Here is a 22,287-nt window from a genome sequence, read left to right as displayed (position 1 = left end):
ACATTTCCTTGTTAAATTTGAGGTTTTTTGCCAAACAAACGAGTTCTTTGTTAGTTTTATTAAAAAATTCTTAAAAATGACTTTACCTTGTAAAATTAATACTTTAGATCTAAATATGATTTTTGTAGATGCACTAAAACTTTCTTATTGAAATATAATTTAATAATTAAAATTATGTAAAATTTTTAATTTAACTACAATACAAACTGGTAATATCAGAAAATGAACAAAAACTAAAAGTAAAATTATTACTTCCTCTTGAACAAATGAAACTTGATCTAAACTGGTTTTATGGGAAGATTTTTATGAATAATTGTGAAATAAATCCAGTGTACTGATACCAACTGATGTTGGACAGCCTCCTCCTCTTCATTCTCCTCCTCTTCCTCCTCCTCTTTCCCCTCCTCCTCATCCTTCCTCACCTCCTCCCTCCTCCTCCTCTTCCAGCTCCTCTTCCTTTCCCTCCTCCCTCCTCCTCTTCCTCTTCTGTCCCCTCCAGTTTCTCCTCTTCCTTCCCCTCCTCCTCCTCTTCGTCCTCCTCCTCCTCCTCCTCTGTGTTTGGGGGCGGAGAAAAGGAAGTGAAGGAGGTGTGTTTTCTCGGCGTGTGTCTGATACACGTTAATTTTTCCTTCACGGAAGAGAACCGACAGAAACCACCGACTGACACACGGACAAACCGGGACAGCAGCGATACCAGAAATACAAACCTACCGGAAACACGCGCCGGGAGGAAGAGGAGAAAAGAGGAGAGGAGAGGAAGAGGATCGGTGGTCCCTCAGCAGCAGGTCGGCGGCGCGTCCGACAGAAATGTGACTGGTTCTCCTGAGCAGCAGAACTGCAGCGGAACCGCGGCCCACCGGCGGACCGGAGGAAGGACCGGAGGAAGGACGGGCACCGGTCACCGACATGGCCCACGTAGGCAACGGAGCGACCGCAGAGGAGGAGGTGGGATCACATTTCACTGCTCCTGCTCCACCTCACACAGCATCTATATCATCTATATCTATGAAGGGACGCTCGATCGGTTCTGGTTCTCGGATGTTCTAATGAGCTTCACTGACCTCATATGAACCATGAGTGATCAACACCATCACGTCCATCACATGTCCAGAGGATGCATGAAGGCTTTTTATATTTCTGAGTCATATTTGACCCACAGTCCCTAAAAGTAAACAGAAAGAAGCCAATTAAACCAAACATATCACGCTAGGTCTTTTATTCTTTGAGGGAACTGGTCTAATAATACAAACATTTGTTGGTTAATTATCCATCAGGTTTAAAAAAAAGACAAATCTGGATTTATTTTTATAATCACAACCTTTCTTTTAAAGTGATTTTTCACGAGCACAACAAAGTGGGAGGAGCTTGTTTCAGGTGGTTCTGGATCCTGAAGTAAAAAAAGCTGTTAATTCATCCCATAAAAAACAAACACTAACGTCGGTTCCTACGTAGTTTTACATATTTATTATAGACCGAGCCTTTATGATGGTAGTGATTATATTTGACTGTAGAATTCATTCAGCGTTCTTCCTGTTTGTTTGAGTGTTGTCATGGGTTTACAGCGGCCTTATCTCCTGTTTTATTCATATGTTCACGTCCTGTCTCACGATATTATCCAGTTATCAGAGCTTTTTATTCTAAATATATCGACGGTGGGAAATTGCATTTTTATTGAACAGACATTTTGAGGACGATCATCTAAAATCATCCTTTAGATGTCTATATTACTTATTCTGTGTATTTAATTATTTCATATGTCCACACTTTTATTTTTGGTACTTTAAGTTTATTTGAAGGCTTTTCTAATGACTTTTTTCAACTTGACATTGTTTTATCGTTACTTTTAGTGTAAAGAGACTCAAACCCGATACGATACTTCATACTTACAGTATTTTACTGTTTGACTGCTTTGAACTGACAGATTTCTTTCCAGCAGGTTTCACAGCTGATTCTCTCCACTATAATTACAGGAATCTGTGTACGTATGTTTGTTTGTTTGTTTGTTTGTTTGTCTGTCACTCGCCAATTTGGTGCGATTCGGACACGTGGAACGTTTAAAATGAAGAAACTTCCATAAAAAGTCCAGACAGTCAGGAATGCTTCATTGACGGTCGGACTCAGCAGGCTCTCGTGTGTCTAATTCTACGATCTATCTGCGTACTGCTGTTCTCTATCTGAGCCTCCGTCACGCTGCTGCAGACGTCCTGCACGCCTCGTCATGTCGAAGCGACCTGAAGGTCCTCCAGATCAGCTGAGCCGTCAGCAGCCTGCTGATTATTGTGTTTATATATCTGTAGTGTGTAATCAGCAAGAAGAGAGACCAGGCCGTCGGTCGCCTCGTCTGTGTGTCTGTGTGTGTGTGTGTGTGTGTGTCTGTGTGTGTGTGTGTCTGTGTGTGTCTGTGTGTGTGTGTGTGTGTGTGTGTGTATGTGTGTATGTGTGTGTGTGTGTGTGTGTGTGTGTGTGTGTGTGTGTGTGTGTGTGTGTGCTCATGTAAATGTCAGATCAGGTTTCAACCAGACAGGAGAACATGAGCGGGTTCCTGACTCCACGTATGCAGCAGCGGTCCCGTCCTGATATCCAGATGCAGGAAGTGTAACGGTCCGTCCTCCGGCAGCTCGATCAAAGTGATCTTTCAGGTTTGATGTTTAACCTCCATGTTTCTGGTGGAGCCGACGCTCCACCGTGACTCATGTTGTTTCAGCTGTCGCCCGTCAGCGCCGGTTTAGTTTGTTTCCGGCGTCCTCTGAGTGTTGTCGCCGGTCGAAGGACGCCACATCGGGTGCTGAAGGCCTCCGAGGAGCTTTATTTACTCAGGGTGGAGGTCAGTGAGGCGTCGAGGGTTCAGACGGTATTTTAGGGGTCTGCCGGGACCCCTCTGGACGACATTCAGGTGGATGAGGTGGACGGACCTCGCCGTCCCGCGTCAGTCCTCGGCAGTCCGTCTCCTCACTCGTGCTCACAGACGCTCCTCTGTGCGTCTCCTTCGGTCCAACTCGTCTCGTTACGGAGGAACTCCGCTGAGCTCTGAAGGAATGAGACCGGACGTCTTCGTTTAAAAAATAAAAGCTCTCGCCACGAGTCTGCAACGCGATCCATAACCCCGACACTCGCACGTCTCGTCCGTGCACCAAAACACAACCGACAACCTCCGAGGAGACGAGTTGGCCGTGACCTTTGACCCTTTGTCAACCCGGGACCGAAGCTAAACCCTCCATTGAGTGCAAAGAGCCAAAGAAACGACTGGAATGTAAATAAGAGCAGGAATTAATGCAGCGAACACAGAAGATGTTTCCAGACCAGCAGCTCAACCCTTGGATGGAAGCCGGTGCCTTGCTTCAGGGCACTAAAGCAGCGTCAGTCAGGAAGCTGCTGCTAGACGGAGACATTTGATAGCTTCACTTGTTTTGAGCTAATCGACGGTGTACAGGTTTCAGGGTTCCCAGAGGACGATCCTCCGACTGGGGATGAACGCTTCCTCTGATCCGCGGCTCTAGTTTTCTCTTCCTGTGGTTTTTCGGACCTGATTCTGTGTTTCCAGGACTTTTAGCCAAAGAAATGAGGATCGGCTTCATTTTCACGCCTTTGAAAGCTCTGAGTTTGTCTGAAATTCCTGATTTAAAAAAATGTTTTTGTTTGCGAAGTGACACCAAGTAGAGATTGAAAGACACAGATGGTTGAAGTTTATCTTCACGATTAGCAGTTTAGTGATTATTGTAGGACAACGTTCGAGTTGTGTTTCATTGAGAATTAAATTCACGCCGTTAAAACCCAGTGATTTCTGTCTGCACGTGTCCGTGGAAGCTGAACTGAAAACGTCTTTGTTTATTTGCTTCTTCTTCCTGATGCATTGTTTCACTCAGGAGCAGCTGATGAGTTCATCTCCAGCTCACCGGCTCCCACAGCTCCAGATGAAGGCAGGCTGTTGTGTGACTGGCTGAGTTCGGGGAATGTGATTAAGGAAGCACAGAGCGACCTCTGTGAGCGTCTCCTCAGCCGGCATCCCGGCGCTTCTCGTTTCCTTCGGCGAGGTCAAAGGTCAAGGCTGCCGCCACGGGTCTCGGGTGAAGAGTGACGCCGGACGTGAAGGCGGTCGCAGGGATTCTCCGGGAGGTTTGACGTGTTGATGGAGTTTGAGGTTTGAGGGTTGGAGATGGGAAGGCGTGTCCAGTTTCAGAGGTCCTCGGAGGAGGTGCCAGGTTCTGGGATGGTTTCCCTCTGAGGCGGCTTCACAGGTTCCCTTGGTGGTTTTTGAGGAACCCTTCAAAGGATCTCGTGGTGGTTCTCAGCTCTTTTTCTTGAAGGTCTTTATTGGGTTCTTCTGCCATGGAGGCAGTCCGGGAGCTGTTTTGAGGTAGTCAGGTTGTAACAGGACACAAAGTGAAGGTCTTCACTAATTGATTAGAAAGCTGGCGGTCACAAGAGAAGCTTCTCCGACTTTGATCTCTTCTTTCTGTAACATCAGCTGTTGCTTTTCCCCGCGGCCTGTTTACATCCTGCTGATGACTGAAAACACAAAAATAAAACCTGCGAATGACGTTTCACCACGTTTGGATAGTTCATAAATCCTAGATTATATTTTCAGTATTGCAACGAATCTATTATGTTGAAACAGCATTTGCTGACGTAAAAAAATCCTCGTTGGAACTTCGACTTTCCGAATTTCAAATTTTCTACAAATTTTAAAGCCACTTCGGTTGCAGTTTAATAAACTACAAAAATATGAAGATATTTGTTTTCTGACTGAGACGATCTGCAGGCTGCAGGAGTTCATGGACCAGGTCCAATGTGAGAGAGGACCGTCTGGTTTAACAGCATTCGTGGCTAATAATGGAGCTGGTGACGGGAATGCTGGGAATGCAGAGTGTGAGGGAACCATGAGAGAGTCGTAACCGAGAGGACGAGTCAGAGAAGAACCATCATCTGTTGGATTCACACGTAACATCTGTTGGATTCACACGTAACATCTGTTGGATTCACACGTAACATCTGTTGGATTCACACGTAACATCTGTTGGATTCACACGTAACATCTGTTGGATTCACAGTTAACATCTGTTGGATTCACATGTAACATCTGTTGGGTTCACATGTAACATCTGTTGGGTTCACATTTAACATCTGTTGGGTTCACACGTAACATCTGTTGGATTCACACGTAACATCTGTTGGGTTCACATTTAACATCTGTTGGGTTCACACGTAACATCTGTTGGGTTCACACGTAACATCTGTTGGGTTCACACGTAACATCTGTTGGATTCACACGTAACATCTGTTGGATTCACACGTAACATCTGTTGGATTCACACGTAACATCTGTTGGATTCACATTTAACATCTGTTGGGTTCACACGTAACATCTGTTGGATTCACACGTAACATCTGTTGGATTCACACGTAACATCTGTTGGATTCACATTTATCATCTGTTGGATTCACATTTATCATCTGTTGGATTCACATTTGTCATCTGTTGGATTCACACGTAACATCTGTTGGATTCACACGTAACATCTGTTGGATTCACACGTAACATCTGTTGGATTCACATTTAACATCTGTTGGATTCACATTTAACATCTGTTGGATTCACATTTATCATCTGTTGGATTCACATTTAACATCTGTTGGATTCACATTTAACATCTGTTGGATTCACATTTAACATCTGTTGGATTCACACGTAACATCTGTTGGATTCACACGTAACATCTGTTGGATTCACACGTAACATCTGTTGGATTCACACGTAACATCTGTTGGATTCACACGTAACATCTGTTGGATTCACATTTAACATCTGTTGGATTCACATTTAACATCTGTTGGATTCACATTTAACATCTGTTGGATTCACACGTAACATCTGTTGGATTCACACGTAACATCTGTTGGATTCACATTTAACATCTGTTGGATTCACATTTAACATCTGTTGGATTCACATTTAACATCTGTTGGATTCACACGTAACATCTGTTGGATTCACATTTAACATCTGTTGGATTCACATTTATCATCTGTTGGATTCACACGTAACATCTGTTGGATTCACACGTAACATCTGTTGGATTCACACGTAACATCTGTTGGATTCACACGTAACATCTGTTGGATTCACAGTTAACATCTGTTGGATTCACAGTTAACATCTGTTGGATTCACAGTTAACATCTGTTGGATTCACAGTTAACATCTGTTGGATTCACACGTAACATCTGTTGGATTCACACGTAACATCTGTTGGATTCACATTTAACATCTGTTGGATTCACATTTAACATCTGTTGGATTCACACGTAACATCTGTTGGATTCACATTTATCATCTGTTGGATTCACATTTAACATCTGTTGGATTCACACGTAACATCTGTTGGATTCACACGTAACATCTGTTGGATTCACAGTTAACATCTGTTGGATTCACAGTTAACATCTGTTGGATTCACAGTTAACATCTGTTGGATTCACATTTAACATCTGTTGGATTCACATTTAACATCTGTTGGATTCACACGTAACATCTGTTGGATTCACACGTAACATCTGTTGGATTCACACGTAACATCTGTTGGATTCACATTTAACATCTGTTGGATTCACATTTAACATCTGTTGGATTCACATTTAACATCTGTTGGATTCACACGTAACATCTGTTGGATTCACATTTAACATCTGTTGGATTCACATTTAACATCTGTTGGATTCACATTTAACATCTGTTGGATTCACATTTAACATCTGTTGGATTCACATTTAACATCTGTTGGATTCACATTTAACATCTGTTGGATTCACACTTAACATCTGTTGGATTCACACTTAACATCTGTTGGATTCACACGTAACATCTGTTGGATTCACACGTAACATCTGTTGGATTCACACGTAACATCTGTTGGATTCACACGTAACATCTGTTGGATTCACATTTAACATCTGTTGGATTCACACGTAACATCTGTTGGATTCACACGTAACATCTGTTGGATTCACATTTAACATCTGTTGGATTCACATTTAACATCTGTTGGATTCACATTTAACATCTGTTGGATTCACACGTAACATCTGTTGGATTCACACGTAACATCTGTTGGATTCACATTTATCATCTGTTGGATTCACACGTAACATCTGTTGGATTCACACGTAACATCTGTTGGATTCACACGTAACATCTGTTGGATTCACACGTAACATCTGTTGGATTCACAGTTAACATCTGTTGGATTCACAGTTAACATCTGTTGGATTCACAGTTAACATCTGTTGGATTCACAGTTAACATCTGTTGGATTCACATTTAACATCTGTTGGATTCACACGTAACATCTGTTGGATTCACACGTAACATCTGTTGGATTCACATTTAACATCTGTTGGATTCACATTTAACATCTGTTGGATTCACACGTAACATCTGCTCCAGTGTGTTTGTGAGAACGTTCCTGCTGATGAAGGCTCCCACCGTGCTCCTCCTCCTCCTCCTCGTTTGCCCGTCTGTGCTCCAGCTCTCCTTCAGGCAGTAATATGAGCTCTGCTGTTACAATCGTTCCTCCTCTTCACTGGAAGAGATGGAGGACAAAACATACAAAAAATAAAGCCTTCGTTCTGTCAAACAATACATGTAAAGTGAGTCTTTAATATTGGGCGGTGGGTCCGACCTGATTCTGGCTCGGTGTTATTGTTGAATACTTTTTGCACCATCAGGGTGATCGATACTTATTGATGGATTTCAAAGGTCCATAACCTCTCTGACAGAGGAGCAAAACGCTTGTCGTTTTCTTTCTCTTTGCTGTTGTTTTGTGACTCTGAGCTGGTTTTGTTTGTTGTTGTTTTGTGTTTTATAGTTGCTGTGATGGGATGTCCTGCAGCTGGTGTCTCAGGGTACCAACGTAGCTGTCGTCATTATAAATACAGCATCCTTGTGTAGTTTGAAGCCCGTCTTATCCGACGCGTTTGATCTGAAACACTCTTCATGTTTCAGTGTTCAGCGCCCCGTTGCACCGCAGCGTGCCGGTCTGTTCCACAACGAGCAGAACCGTTGAGTGTATGTGGGTCACCGCTCTGACTCTGGACCAGAGGGTCGATGGCTGCCGCCGGCCGGCTCGCGCTGACTGCAGCTGTATTCTTACGTAAGGAGCCAGCGAGCTGCTATTATTAGCTGCTGCCGAGGCTCCACGACACACTGACTTACTCACGCTGTGGGGACACAAATGTGTTTACACCGTCCCCCCGAGGGGCGCGACCTCCTTTTGGGTCCCCGAAGTCATCGTGTGTTCAAGTGAAGAACGGGTTGAAGGTTGGAGTCCGGTCGAGGCTCCACAAAATGATGGAATGTGTTTGTGGGCCGATTTTAGTTGGAAACCGTCGTAGTAAGAATATTTTTGTTCAACAATCACAACTCTGAAGGTTTAAGTGAGAGTTCGGAGGCCAGGAAGTGACTTCAGTAAAACAGACCCCACGAAGATAGAAAGACCAGTACGGGTGTGTTTGTGTGAAACCAATGCAGCTGCTTTCAAGTTCACACGTTGATGCAAAAATAGAAAAATGCGTCAGATTGTAGTCACGTGTGTGTGTGTGTGTGTGTGTGTGTGTGTGTGTGTGTGTGTGTGTGTGTGTGTGTGTGTGTGTGTTATAAAACAGGAAGCTGGAACGAACACAGTGACCTCAGGCGCAGCAGATGAACCGTAACCAGACTGTTTCTGTGTGTTTCAGGACTGCTTTGAAGATGCCTATGACCGTATACCTGCGTGAGTACACACACACACACACACACACACACACACACACACACACACACACACACACACACACACACAAAGATGCTTGATGTGTCTGAGTGTTGAACAAACTGTGTGTGTGTGTGTGTGTGTGTGTGTGTGTGTGTGTGTGTGCAGGGCATGTCACATGGACCTACAGACGGCCATCCAGGAGACTCATTGTGCTCTCAACTTGGTCCTCAACAACAAGTTCTCCGAAGCCCTCGATCTCCTCAAACCATGGTAACCACGGCAACACATATTTTGCACTGCAGAGCTGTGAAGTGTGAGTGGGAACTACTACTGCTGCGTGTACTGCGTGTACTGCGTGTACTGTGTGTACTGTGTGTACTGTGTGCAGGTGGAGGGACAGTATGTACCACGCTCTGGGCTACACCAGCATCCTGGTGATGCAGGCGACCATGACCTTCGAGCACCGAGACATTCAGGCTGCCATGGCAACCATCAAGGAGGCGTTGCACACCTGTCAGAGGTGAGATGGGAGCCTGTGTTGTGGATATCAGTGTCTACACTTCAGATTCATTTACTGAAATGAAGACAAAGTGAATTTATGATCACTTCGATTTGTATCTGGATTAAAGTATTGAAGTGAATACAACAGGAAGTGCCACGGAGGTTCCCGCCGGACTCGAACCATGTGAGTGTTTTTAGTTTGTTTTCAAAGGTTTACAATCCGTCTCTGCAGGTTCAGGAAGAGGAACTCAGTGGTGGGATCGCTGTCCAGTCTGATCAGCAAGCAGTCCAACCTGCAGGAAGGTACGTGGACACACGTCGCACAGTTCCACCGGCAGCGCAGGTCTGCAGGAAGTGCTGCATGATAGAAGCAGGAAGTAGAGAGAAACCGACAGGAAGTCAGTGCGCTGCGTTGGTGTGTTTGCAGAGGAGATGCACGCAGAGATCTGCTACGCCGAGTGTCTGCTGCAGAAAGCCACGCTGACATTTGTGCAGGTCAGAACTGCTGCCTGTTTACCTGTTTGTTTACTTGTTTGTTTACCTGTTTGTTTACTTGTCTTTGTTTCATCTCTCTCTTGGTCTAAATTTTGGCTCAACCTTTCAAGCTGCAGTTCCATTAATGGCCACCAGATGCCGCTGCTCATGTAAATCTCTGACTGTATTGAAGTGAATTGGAAAACAGTCAGATGTCTCTTGTTTTTTTCACAATAAAGTTGTTAAATTTTGTATTTTTGTATTTTTTAAAGTAGTGTCGCTTAAACAATGTTGTTTTATTTTCAAATGTGTTTTTTGCTAATGTCCCATTCCTGCTTCATTCTATTCGTTTGTAATCACATTTTCAATTATTTAAAAAAAACCGTAATATCCAAACAAAAGTAAAAAAGCGAAATGCATTTAAATATAAGAAGCACAAATAATACTGTAATCTGCACGTTAAAAACACGCAGGTATCCACCGAGCAGCCAAATCATTATGACAAGTGATGGGCAGTAATGATGTGGTAGCGATGGTGCAGGTTATGGGATGTATCATACGGTCGGTCAACGGTGGTCATGAGAAGAGTGTTGGAATAAAATCTAATTAGGGGACACTCTTAATCTCCTCTTCCCTTTTCCAGGATGAGAACATGATCAGCTTCATCAAAGGAGGCATCAAGATTCGAACCAGCTACCAAATCTACAAGTGAGTGTTTGGAAACCAGCAGCAATAAGATGTCCTCTAAAAAGGTCTGTGATGAAAAACGTGAGCGATCCAAGCCTGGAAATGGAAAAACACCACGTTCAGACCGAATTTAGTAGAAATAGTTTTCGTGGAAGTGAAGCGTTCTTTCCTGATGATGACATCGTGTTTCTTGTCGTCCAATAGGGATTGTCAGAATGGGCTGAATGTCACTCAGGATCTGGCCGGCCAGTCTGATGCGTTCAGACAGTTTGAGGGCGGAGTCAAGCTGGGCATCGGATCTTTCAACCTGGTGGGTTTTCCAGAGAGGTTTGTTTTATTCCCCCTGGAGTCCCGGACGGGAGGAGTTATACTGCAGCTGTTTAGACTCGTCTAAACATTGTTTAGTGGATTGAGTGAGTTGGTCAGGGCGAGCAGAGTCAACATGGTGTTGCCAAAAACTCCAACGTGATTTCCGTGTCTTTCAGATGTTGTCTCTCCTTCCCCAGAGGATCCTGAGGTTGTTGGAGTTTATTGGATTCTCAGGAAACAGGGTCGGTACCACCGCTTTAAGCTAACACACACAAATCTGGTATACAAACCTCTCTGAGGATGAATAAAGCGTTCAGAGACTGCTCCTGCAGCACGGTGCTGCACACCACTGACCTCCACTCAGTTCCATGACAGAATCATGGCTGGTTCTTTTAAGCAGTTCCACCTGAAGGTCCAAAGATCACGACAACATCAGATTTTATATCAAACCCTTGAAACGCTTCAGAAAGTCTCCGGCGATGAAGCGATGAGCCGGTGAGGTGTTCTGATGACATCACGTTTCAAGAGGGGCGGAGCTTCACTGTCCAACACCAAAGAAGGCGTCAGGTCAGGAGACACCAGCTGGGTTCTCTTTGACGTTGGCGCTGGTTGTGTCACCGTGAATTCGTCCCCCAGGGTCAGACTGCCTGGCGCCATGGCAACAGGGTTCTCCAACACGACACCAAACTTGATGCAAACTGGACCACTGCTATCAAAAGCTTGCGTAACTCAGGCGCTGATTTTGATCAAATGATGAAACTTGGAGTACCTGCTCCTGAAGGCTGAAGCATCTCCGTGCTGCAACAGCAGCAGTCTCTGAACCTTCTGATCCCCCTCGGAGACCACGAATCCCCGAGACGCCGCGGTGAAGATGGTGTCTGAATGCGTCTCTGTCTGCAGGGCTTCGGTTTGTCTCAGCTGAGAGACGGAGCGTCCAGCAGCAGCCTGCGGTCCATCCTCTGCGCTCTGACTCTGCTCTTCTACCACACATACGTCTCACTCATACTCGGTAGGAACGGTCACACTCACTGTTTTCCTGAGTTTGTGTTGTAGGTGTGTATATCTGGATGTGTGTTGCAGGTGTGTATATCTGGATGTGTGTTGCAGGTGTGTATATCTGGATGTGTGTTGTAGGTGTGTATATCTGGATGTGTGTTGTAGGTGTGTATATCTGGATGTGTGTTGTAGGTGTGTATATCTGGATGTGTGTTGTAGGTGTGTATATCTGGATGTGTGTTGTAGGTGTGTATATCTGGATGTGTGTTGTAGGTGTGTATATCTGGATGTGTGTTGCAGGTGTGTATATCTGGATGTGTGTTGTAGGTGTGTATATCTGGATGTGTGTTGTAGGTGTGTATATCTGGATGTGTGTTGCAGGTGTGTATATCTGGATGTGTGTTGCAGGTGTGTATATCTGGATGTGTGTTGCAGGTGTGTATATCTGGATGTGTGTTGCAGGTGTGTATATCTGGATGTGTGTTGCAGGTGTGTATATCTGGATGTGTGTTGTGTGTTCTTGATAAGGAACGGGGGAGGGGAACCTGGTGGAGGCCGAAGCTCTGCTGGAGCCGTACCAACAGAAATACCCCAAAGTAAGTCAGCCGCAAACACAACTGCACAAAGTGTTGCTAATGTACAAAAGGTTCAACGTTTCGTCCTGTGGTGAAGAAAAGAAGAAGAGAAAACATTGTGTTGTATTTGTGTGTTTCAGGGCTCCATTATTCTCTTCTACTCGGCTCGCATCGCCACACTGCGAGGACACTTTGAGAAGGTTTGTACTGACATGGTGTCACACCGACTCCAACTTTATACATATAGTTTCTATCGTTTCCAAGATATTTTCAGGAGTGTAAAACTCCCAAAGATCCTGGTTGGGCTCGGTGTTGATGTGTCCTGTGTTGTGTTTCCAGGCCCGGGCCCGGTACGAGGAGTGTATCAGCAGCCAGCAGGAGTGGAGGCAGATCCACCATCTGTGCTACTGGGAGCTGATGTGGACCCACTCGTACCAGCAGGAGTGGCAGCAGGCGTATCGCTACGCCGACCTGCTGTGCAGCGAGAGCCGCTGGTCCAAGGTGGAGCAACACGAACGCAACCCGCCACTCCAGCTGGAGTTCACGTATCTGTACAAGCCTCTTCAGCTCACCTTGACCTTTGACCTCCAAAACATTAACCGTTAATTGCTCAGCCAAAGTGAACGTCTTTCACAAATTTGAAGAAATTCCCTCAAAGCGTTCCTGAAATATTTGCGTCTACATGTATTGGCTAACGCCCTAAAATCTTATCGGGTCACCGTTGGTATGAAGTGAATGTTTTTGCAGAGTTTGACCAAAATCCCTCGAGGCGTTCTCGAGAAGCCGGTTCACGAGAACGGGACGGAAAACCCGAAAAGAAAACGCCAAATAAACACGATTTTATTATCAGAACATTCATTTTATCACAAATTCAGCTTTGAATCATTTTTATAAAATATCATCTCCTGGTCGACTCAATAATGAACTGAAAGCTCTCCGTGCAGGCCATCTATGTGTACCAGAAGGCGGCCATCTTGATCATGATGTCGGAGGAGGAGGTGAAGGCGACGGGGGAGGACATCGTGGAGCTCTTCAGGTCGGTCGGCTTTTAGAAACACACTCAACAGGAAACGCAAAACTAAACACGTCTGGAAAACGAAAAGGCCTCAGAACATAATGAGATCTGAGTTTGGACATTAATGTGGAGAAATCAGGGAATAATACACACTAATACACACTAATACACACTAATACACACTGATACACACTAATACACACTGATACACACTGATACACACTAATACACACCGATACACACCAATACACACTGATACACACTGATACACACCGATACACACTAATACACACCAATACACACTAATACACACTGATACACGCTGATACACACCGATACACACTAATACACACCAATACACACTAATACACACTGATACACACCAATACACACTGATACACACTGATACACACTGATACACACTGATACACACCGATACACACTGATACACACTGATACACACCAATACACACTAATACACACTAATACACACCGATACACACTAATACACACTGATACACACTGATACACACCAATACACACTAATACACACTAATACACACCGATACACACCGATACACACTAATACACACCGATACACACTAATACACACTGATACACACTAATACACACCGATACACACTAATACACACTAATACACACCGATACACACCGATACACACCAATACACACTAATACACACCGATACACACTAATACACACCGATACACACCAATACACACCGATACACACCAATACACACCGATACACACTAATACACACCGATACACACTAATACACACCGATACACACTAATACACACCGATACACACCGATACACACTAATACACACCGATACACACCGATACACACTAATACACACTGTGTGTGTGTGTGTGTGTGTGTGTGTGCAGGCAGGTGGAGGGGCTGAAGCAGCGTCTGGCGGGGAAGTCCATCCCGACGGAGAAATTTGCAGTGAGGAAGTCGCGGCGCTACAAATCGGACCGTCCGGTCCGCCTGGTCGTCCCGGCGCTGGTACACACACAGCGTTCATTCTTAAACTAAAATGTTTGAAGGTGTTTACGTCCAGTTGTCAATTTGACCTAATGTGGGCGGAGTCAACGATTGGCCGCCCCGCCCTTTTACTCCCAGTTCACAATGCTGCATTTCAACCGTTCTTGTTAAGTCAAACGTTTAACTCCCACAGCTGTGATTGGCCGATTTTAAAGCCGCTGTTCAAATGTACCCCGAGTCAGCTAGCGCGTTAACGTTTGTTGGTTCGCTGTCTCCGTAGGAGATGATGTACATTTGGAACGGTTTCACCATCGTCGGGAGGAGAGCCGACTGTACCGAGTCCCTGCTGGTTACCATAGAGACGGCCGAGGAGCAGCTCCGCGACGACCCCAGTGAGCTCGGCTAACGATGTTTCCTACCAATGTTATCGGTAGATTGTAAATCGGGGGTTCCACAGGGTTCATGAATGGGCCCGCCTCTCAGTAGTAGGAGGGGCGGGGTTAAAGAGCTGATGAGGGTTAGCGTGCTGCTAACACCAAGCTACGGTGTTGTCACTTCCTGTATTCATCTCGCCGTCCGTCTCGCTCAGATCCGTCAGAGTTTCATCCAGATGACAGCTGTCTGGTCCAGATGTTGAAGGGCCTCTGCTTGAAACACCTGGGCAGGTTACTGCAGGCGGAGCTCTGCTTCACACAGGTCCTGTCCAGGTAAGAAACCCAAAAAAGAACAGCTGGTTCGGGCGCTTGGTGCTGCTGATCATCTCCTGACGGATGAGATTATCTGTGCTCTCTTCCAGCGAGAGTCGTATCAGATATGATCACTACCTGGTTCCCTTCACTCTCTATGAGCTGGGTCTGCTGTATAAACAACAGGGAGACGTCGCCAAGGCAACCGCATACATCGAAAATGCTAAGTAAGTTCCACTTGTACCTTTGTACCATTTATCTTTATATGTGTATACCTTCATGTACATCGATAAACGTCTTCATACTTCCATATACCTTTATACCAAATATGTTCATACACCTGTATATACCTTGATACTTTATATACCATATATCTTTATACTTATATACCTTCAAATACTTTCATTTGCATTTTTATACCTGAATATACCTTTATACTGTATATCTGGATAAACCCTTTAATTCTTCGATATATGTTTATATTATACGTCTTTATGTTTATATACCTGCATACACATTTACAGCTTATTTACACCTTCATATACCTTTTATATTTGAATTTATTTATATATCTTTATATACTTTGATATGCCTTTTTACACCTGTATATACAGTTATACTGTATACTTTGGTAAATACTTTATATACCTTTTTATACCTGTGTATAGTATATACCTTTTTGTACCTGTAGATAAAGTATTTACCAAGGTACACAGTATAACTGTATACAGGTATAAAAAGGTAGATAAAGTATTTACCAAGATATATAGTATAGCTGTATACAGGTTTAAAAAGGTATATAAAGTATTTACCAAGGTATACAGTATAACTGTATACAGGTTTAAAAAGGTATATAAAGTATTTACCAAGGTACACAGTATAACTACATACAGGTATAAAAAGGTATATAAAGTATTTACCAAGGTACACAGTATAACTGTATACAGGTTTAAAAAGGTATATAAAGTATTTACCAAGGTACACAGTATAACTACATACAGGTATAAAAAGGTATATAAAGTATTTACCAAGGTACACAGTATAACTGTATACAGGTATAAAAAGGTATATAAAGTATTTACCAAGGTACACAGTATAACTGTATACAGGTATAAAAAGGTATATAAAGTATTTACCAAGGTACACAGTATAACTGTATACAGGTTTAAAAAGGTAGATAAAGTATTTACCAAGATATACAGTATAACTGTATACAGGTTTAAAAAGGTAGATAAAGTATTTACCAAGGTATACAGTATATTTGAATTTATTTATATATCTTTATATACCTTTTTATACCTGTATGTAGTTATACTGTATATCTTGGTAAATACTTTATATACCTTTTTAAACCTGTATACAGTTATACTGTGTACCTTGGTAAATACTTTATATACCTTTTTATACCTGTATGTAGTTATACTGTGTACCTTGGTAAATACTTTATCAACCTTTTCCAGAAGCAGAATGAAACATGAGACGTGAGCTTCCTGTCTGGTTTCTCGTGTCTCCGTCAGGACCAACTACAAGGACTACTCCATGGAGTCCCGGCTGCACTTCAGGATCCACGCGGCCCTCAACAGCCTCAGAGGTTCTCCGGTCGGCACCCCGTAACACCAAACCGTTCCGCGGGAGGGAATGAAGAACCCAGGTGTGTCGGGCTTTTCCAGGTCACGCGTCCACCTGGAGTCTTTGTCTTCACTTTATTTCTATTTATTTGTTTTTGTTCAGCAGTCTGAAATCATATTCGCTTCTTCTCAAAAAGCTTCGGGCTTCCTGTTAACGTCCGCCAGCGGAAGATGTTCTCGGTCGACGGAGATCCGTTGTTCGGTCAGCGGCAGGTGTTTTACTCTGAAGGGCCCGTTCACTCAGCTGTTCACGCCTCGTTAACGTCCGTCCTCGGTGATCGGATCTCCTCTGTGATTGTGGGGAGATTTTACTGATGACCGAACCGGAGTCCATCAATCAATCAGCTGTTTCACCAAAACTCCCTCAGGCTTCAGTTTTTTCATTTCAGACACACAGTTCACTGATCCGCCGCAGCGCAGCGCCCGACCCTCTCAAACCCTCTGGGATAATTCGATCATCTGAGCCTGAACCGACGGGATCGGGTCGAGTCTGACGGTTCAGGTTGGGAATTACCAACTGGAGTATTCAGACATTTACAAACATGAAATATGATTCCGCCGGACGGAGAATGAAAGGTTTCCGCTCCACCTTATTGACGTGAGTTATGCGTGCGAAGCACGGAGCTGAGACTCGATCACGAGCGGCTCTCTGAGATGTTAACGGCGGTGTGAACATCCTGTCGGACACTTTGCACAGACAAATCATCTCAGATCATTCATTCCACTGATCGGAGAGCTTCACGTTTTCATATGAAAGCACAAGTTAAAAGCTGCAGTTCATTTTTCAGACGGTGACAAAAAAAATCAGTGAAAACAAATCAGTCAAATCAATTTACTGTCTGAACGGGCCCAAAAAAATCAAACCGTCACTGCTGAAAAACGGAGACTTACAAATCCTGAACACCAAAGATCTTTATTTCTCTGATGAATCATAAAAACTGACGAACTTCAGGCGGCCAGATGTTTAAACAGCAGCAACAAACACTCACATGTTTACTTTACCTTTAGGATGTGTGTGTCCGTGCACACGTGATCACAGCCTTCTCACCAGCCGTGGCTTACACACACACACACACACACACACACACACACACACACACACACACACACACACACAGACACACACACACACACACACACACACACACACAGAGACACACACACACACACACACACAGACACACACACACACACACACAGAGACACACACACACACACACACACAGACACACACACACACACAGACACACACACACACACACAGACACACACACACACAGACACACACACAGAGACACACACACACACACACACACACACACACAGACACACACACACACACACACACACACACACAGACACACACAGACACACACACACACACACAGACACACACACACACACACACACACACACACACACACACAGACACACACACACACACAGACACACACACACAGAGACACACACACACACACACACACACAGAGACACACACACACACACACACACACAGACACAGACACAGACACACACACACACACACAGACACACACACACAGATACACACACACACACAGACACACACACACAGAGACACACACACACACACACAGACACACACACACAGATACACACACACACACAGACACACACACACACACACACACACACACACACACACACAGACACAGACACACACACACACACACACACACAGACACACACACACACACACACACACAGATACACACACACACACACACACACAGACACACACTCCCTCTGGGTACACGCTGGACAACATGAACATTACAATGAAGAACACATGAACGTCGGTAAACATATTTCATACTTAGCAGCAGTTACTTGTTGTCCGTCGGTCCGTGAGCGTCGGTGTTTGACAGGAAGCGTAAAGAACATGAAGAGCAGTTTTATTATCTGTGGATTCATAATAAAATGAAGCACCATCTTCGACCTGCAGCGGTCCGTTCTCATCGAAGAGCGTCGACCGCCGACGTCGTGGTTCGTTAGCTTCGGGAGGACGTCGTGGTTCGGGCTGAAATACGTCTCCCCGGAAATACGACTCTAAATATTGAACTCAAAACGTCAGCGAGGATTTCATCACTCGGTCAGGTTCATTCCATCTTTGTTTCCGTTTCAAACATCGAGGTGACGGACGCTCTTTGGTTGAGTTGTACTTAAATAAACGCGCCAGTCGTAGCAGCTAGCCTTCTGCCTGTAACGAATGTAACAACCTGAAGACCAAATGACATGTGTGTGTGTGTGTGTGTGTGTGTGTGTGTGTGTGTGGTGTGTGTGTGTGTGTGTGTGTGGTGTGTGTGTGTGTCTGTGTGTGTGTGTGTGTGTGTGTGTGTGTGTGTGTGTCTGTGTGTGTGTGTGTGTGTCTGTGTGTGTCTGTGTGTGTGTGTGTGTGTGTGTGTGTGTGTGTCTGTGTGTGTGTGTGTGTGTGTGTGTGTGTGTCTCTGTGTGTGTGTCTGTGTGTGTGTGTGTGTGTGTCTGTGTGTGTGTGTGTGTGTCTGTGTGTGTGTGTGTGTGTCTGTGTGTGTGTGTGTGTGTGTGTGTGTGTGTGTGTGTGTGTGTGTGTGTGTGTGTGAGTGTGTGTGTGTGTGTGTGTGTGTGTGTGTGTGTGTGTGTGTGTGTTTTGTGCCTGTAAATGTTTGGGTGTAATTGTCTTTGTGTGTTTGTGTGATCTGAATCTTCATCTTCAACTCGTCGTGTGCAGAACAAGGAGCTTCACTAAAGTTGCTGATAATGGTGATGAAGAGTTGAGTCGTCTGTCTGGAGATGAAACCGTTGAAAGGATTCAATCAGCTGCTAATGCTACGAATACGCTCACGTTAAACTATGTTCAGGAAATACAAGATCTGACTGGAGGTTAAAGACAAAGTACTGATTGTTAAAAGAGATGATTTACATCCTTTTAGCTCCACATGTGCAAGTCCAAGCTCATGCTACGGTGTCAGCACTTAATCAGGGAGGAGGATCATATTTCAGCACGGCATCCTACAACAGAGTATTCATGTTCCCGTCTGTGTCTTTTTATAGTTCGACACACCAAGCTAATTTCCTGAAGGAACAACTTTCCCCGATCGTTGAGGTTGTTTTGTCGCGGTTTTCGTTGATATTTCCAGAATTGTCAAAGACTCTTTAACCATCTGGATAAAAACGATTTGTTACCTTTTTTACAAACTGCAGCTTCGATAGTTGATCATCAAAATCTATGCTATGCTATAAAAATATAAACTGCATCCAAAAACATGAAATACTGAAATACATTAAAACAGAAAAGTATAACCGGTGACGAAGCCTTTCACCTCTGGATCACGTACGGGTCCATCGAGACTCGTTCTTTTCTGACAGTCGTCTTTATTCAGTTCAAGAAATAATCACAAGCATCCCAACATCATTACAAACCAAAGTTCACACATCAACCAAATTAATACATAAACATGTGGTTAGATAAATACAAATAACAGTAAAATCGAATGTTCCCGACAGCGTTTTAATCTCGATGTGGTTCTTTCGTTGCCACAACGTTTCTTCGTGGAAAGCTCCGGTTCGCTGCTGATGTCGGTGCCTCTGTGTTTAAACTGTTTTGTGTTTTTTCTGTAAGATTTGCACATTATTCTTAAATATGTTCCATCATTATATTTGTTATTTGAGATATTCCAGGCTTCACGGTTAGCGGTGGCGATCTGCGCGGTGCGATGAAACCAAAGCAGTGAAATATCTTTCAGTGAGTTTTTATTTTATTTACGTTTATGTTCTTCTTTGTGTTCATTTGTTTCAAATTCTTCGTTCTTGCGTTTATATCAAATCTCTCTGATTTACAATGAGCACAAAAGTAGAGTCGCTACTGGTTAGAAATGGGAAATAAGAAAACATATTTAAACCAACAATCTGGGATTTCTAGTTTGCAAACAAACTATTGCAACAGTGAAAAGTGCTCCAGCTGTTCAACATGTTTATTCTCACCAAGACAAAAACAATCCGTTTGTCTCGACTGTTTTTGTATCTTGTTTAATGCTGAACTGTTGGCCAACATGAATTGATGTGATGTCACACTGAAGCGTCTCCAGATGTACGAGACCAGAACTCACCTCAACTTCAACGTTAAACTCAACTTTATGCTAACCTGAACAAAAACAAAAAATGTTGATGACCCAAGTAAAGATTACGTCTAATTACGGCTCACTTTCAAAGACGTCACGTACTTCCATTTGTGCTCATTATAGATTTGATTAGACCGCTTGTATAAAGTCGCCTTATCGATGTGAGGAAGCGCCGCCGCTGGTGGACGAAGGTTTCCGGACCTGTGATAGTAAATGTATATTATAGCTGCAATATTTGATATGATATACGTGTTGTCCAAATATACTGTGTGTTAAATGTGTGCAATACATTTGGAAAGCCATACTTCTTTTGCTAGTTGCCTTTTTACACTGAAGGACCAGAAGAGCTTCGTCCTCCCGTCCTGTGTTTTCCTTCCTACGTTATATATTTATGCCAAAAACGCACCGGTTGCACTCGCGGTGTTTTCATCTCAACTTCTCTCTTCTACGTTGGGAGATCTCACACGTCGAACCAAAACATTTACATTCGCCACCAAAATAAAGTATTTTGTGATTTTTACGTGACGCTAACATTAGAAAGGAACGACTTCGGTGACGCGTTGAGAAAATGAGCGCTGCTACTGCGTCTGGTGCGTTCATGGAGATAAAGGTCCTCAATATTTGATTAAATATAATATATAATTACATTATATTACATAATATGTATTATATAATATCTTTATGTTAATTTATATAATCATTCATTATACAAATAATGACGTGCAGCTGCTCTGAACAGGACTGGATCCAACAAACAACACGATTGACTCATCGGAGACTCGATGTGCACCAAAATGTTCTGATGTGAGTTTTGGGAACGCTGCTGTCGGTTAACAGTGTGAATACAATTAATTGTTAAATTTATAGCGTCTCTATATCTTTCTGCAGAATAAGATTATAGTCAAATAATGAAAAATAATTTAAAAGTCGCAGCTCATTCCCTGCCTGGTTTCCAGCCCATTAAAAGCTGTCACGTGCTCGATATCGGCCTCCCGTTCCATTTGGTTTTGATTTATGAACATGAATGTGATTCTGAATATGAAGCTGTCACTGATCTGTCGGCACAAAGTCTCTGTTCAAAACGAAATAAATCCACCTGAGCTGAAAGATTGTCATCATTGTTTTTCCTGTCTTTTATCCTTTTGGGTTTCTGCCTGGAAATGATTTAAACTTGCAAAGTTATGGATTTATTGATTGACTGGTTGATTTTGTTGTCAAACCTTCGGGAACAATTTGAGCCAAATATGCTCAGCAACAAATCAGTGAGTCATTGTGACGCTCTGAAGAACGAAGATTTGGAAACTCTGCTTTCTTGAAACACTGTTGAACATTAACTTTTCCACGTGTTTGTATTTATGTCATGAAGTTCAGTTCTTTTGCTTTCTTACTCATCTGACCGGTTGATCGATGGTTTTGGACGTTTATTAACAAACGCTTCACATTATTGTTTGTCTTTTACTAAAATGTGCATTTTGGAAATCCTGGGTTTCCTCTGCAGTTTGGCATTCAAAGGACTACAA

At 43.6% G+C, this 22,287-nt stretch overlaps 1 protein-coding gene across 1 annotated transcript; it reads left to right on the top strand.

The window, feature by feature from the left end:
• Positions 1 to 536: 536 nt before the first annotated feature.
• Positions 537 to 21,874, top strand: LOC138214161 (tetratricopeptide repeat protein 39B). The gene is made up of 19 exons (XM_069175543.1): positions 537 to 945; positions 8,730 to 8,764; positions 8,912 to 9,016; positions 9,135 to 9,266; positions 9,480 to 9,550; positions 9,675 to 9,742; positions 10,365 to 10,429; positions 10,613 to 10,718; positions 10,894 to 10,959; positions 11,618 to 11,726; positions 12,242 to 12,309; positions 12,429 to 12,488; positions 12,628 to 12,789; positions 13,233 to 13,324; positions 14,218 to 14,338; positions 14,598 to 14,709; positions 14,907 to 15,024; positions 15,114 to 15,230; positions 16,521 to 21,874. The coding sequence occupies exons 1-19, from the start codon at positions 907 to 909 to the stop codon at positions 16,615 to 16,617; spliced, it is 1,743 nt and encodes a 580-aa protein (XP_069031644.1). The 5' UTR covers positions 537 to 906; the 3' UTR covers positions 16,618 to 21,874.
• Positions 21,875 to 22,287: the final 413 nt, after the last annotated feature.

The sequence above is a fragment of the Embiotoca jacksoni genome, unplaced genomic scaffold (assembly GCF_022577435.1).
Source record: "Embiotoca jacksoni isolate LCO1_2020_lvr unplaced genomic scaffold, fEmbJac1.0.p SCAF_68, whole genome shotgun sequence".
In the NCBI taxonomy this organism is placed as follows: domain Eukaryota; kingdom Metazoa; phylum Chordata; class Actinopteri; family Embiotocidae; genus Embiotoca; species Embiotoca jacksoni.
Note: the sequence above shows the minus strand (reverse complement) of the source record. Positions and strands in the feature narration are given on the sequence as shown.

Bases quoted from the DNA above. Each gene is read 5' to 3' on its own strand.
- LOC138214161 (XM_069175543.1), top strand. From the start codon at position 907: ATGGCCCACGTAGGCAACGGAGCGACCGCAGAGGAGGAG. The intron at 9,267-9,479 runs GTGAGATGGGAG...CCGTCTCTGCAG, and splicing joins GCGTTGCACACCTGTCAGAG to GTTCAGGAAGAGGAACTCAG. The intron at 10,719-10,893 runs GTGGGTTTTCCA...CGTGTCTTTCAG, and splicing joins GCATCGGATCTTTCAACCTG to ATGTTGTCTCTCCTTCCCCA.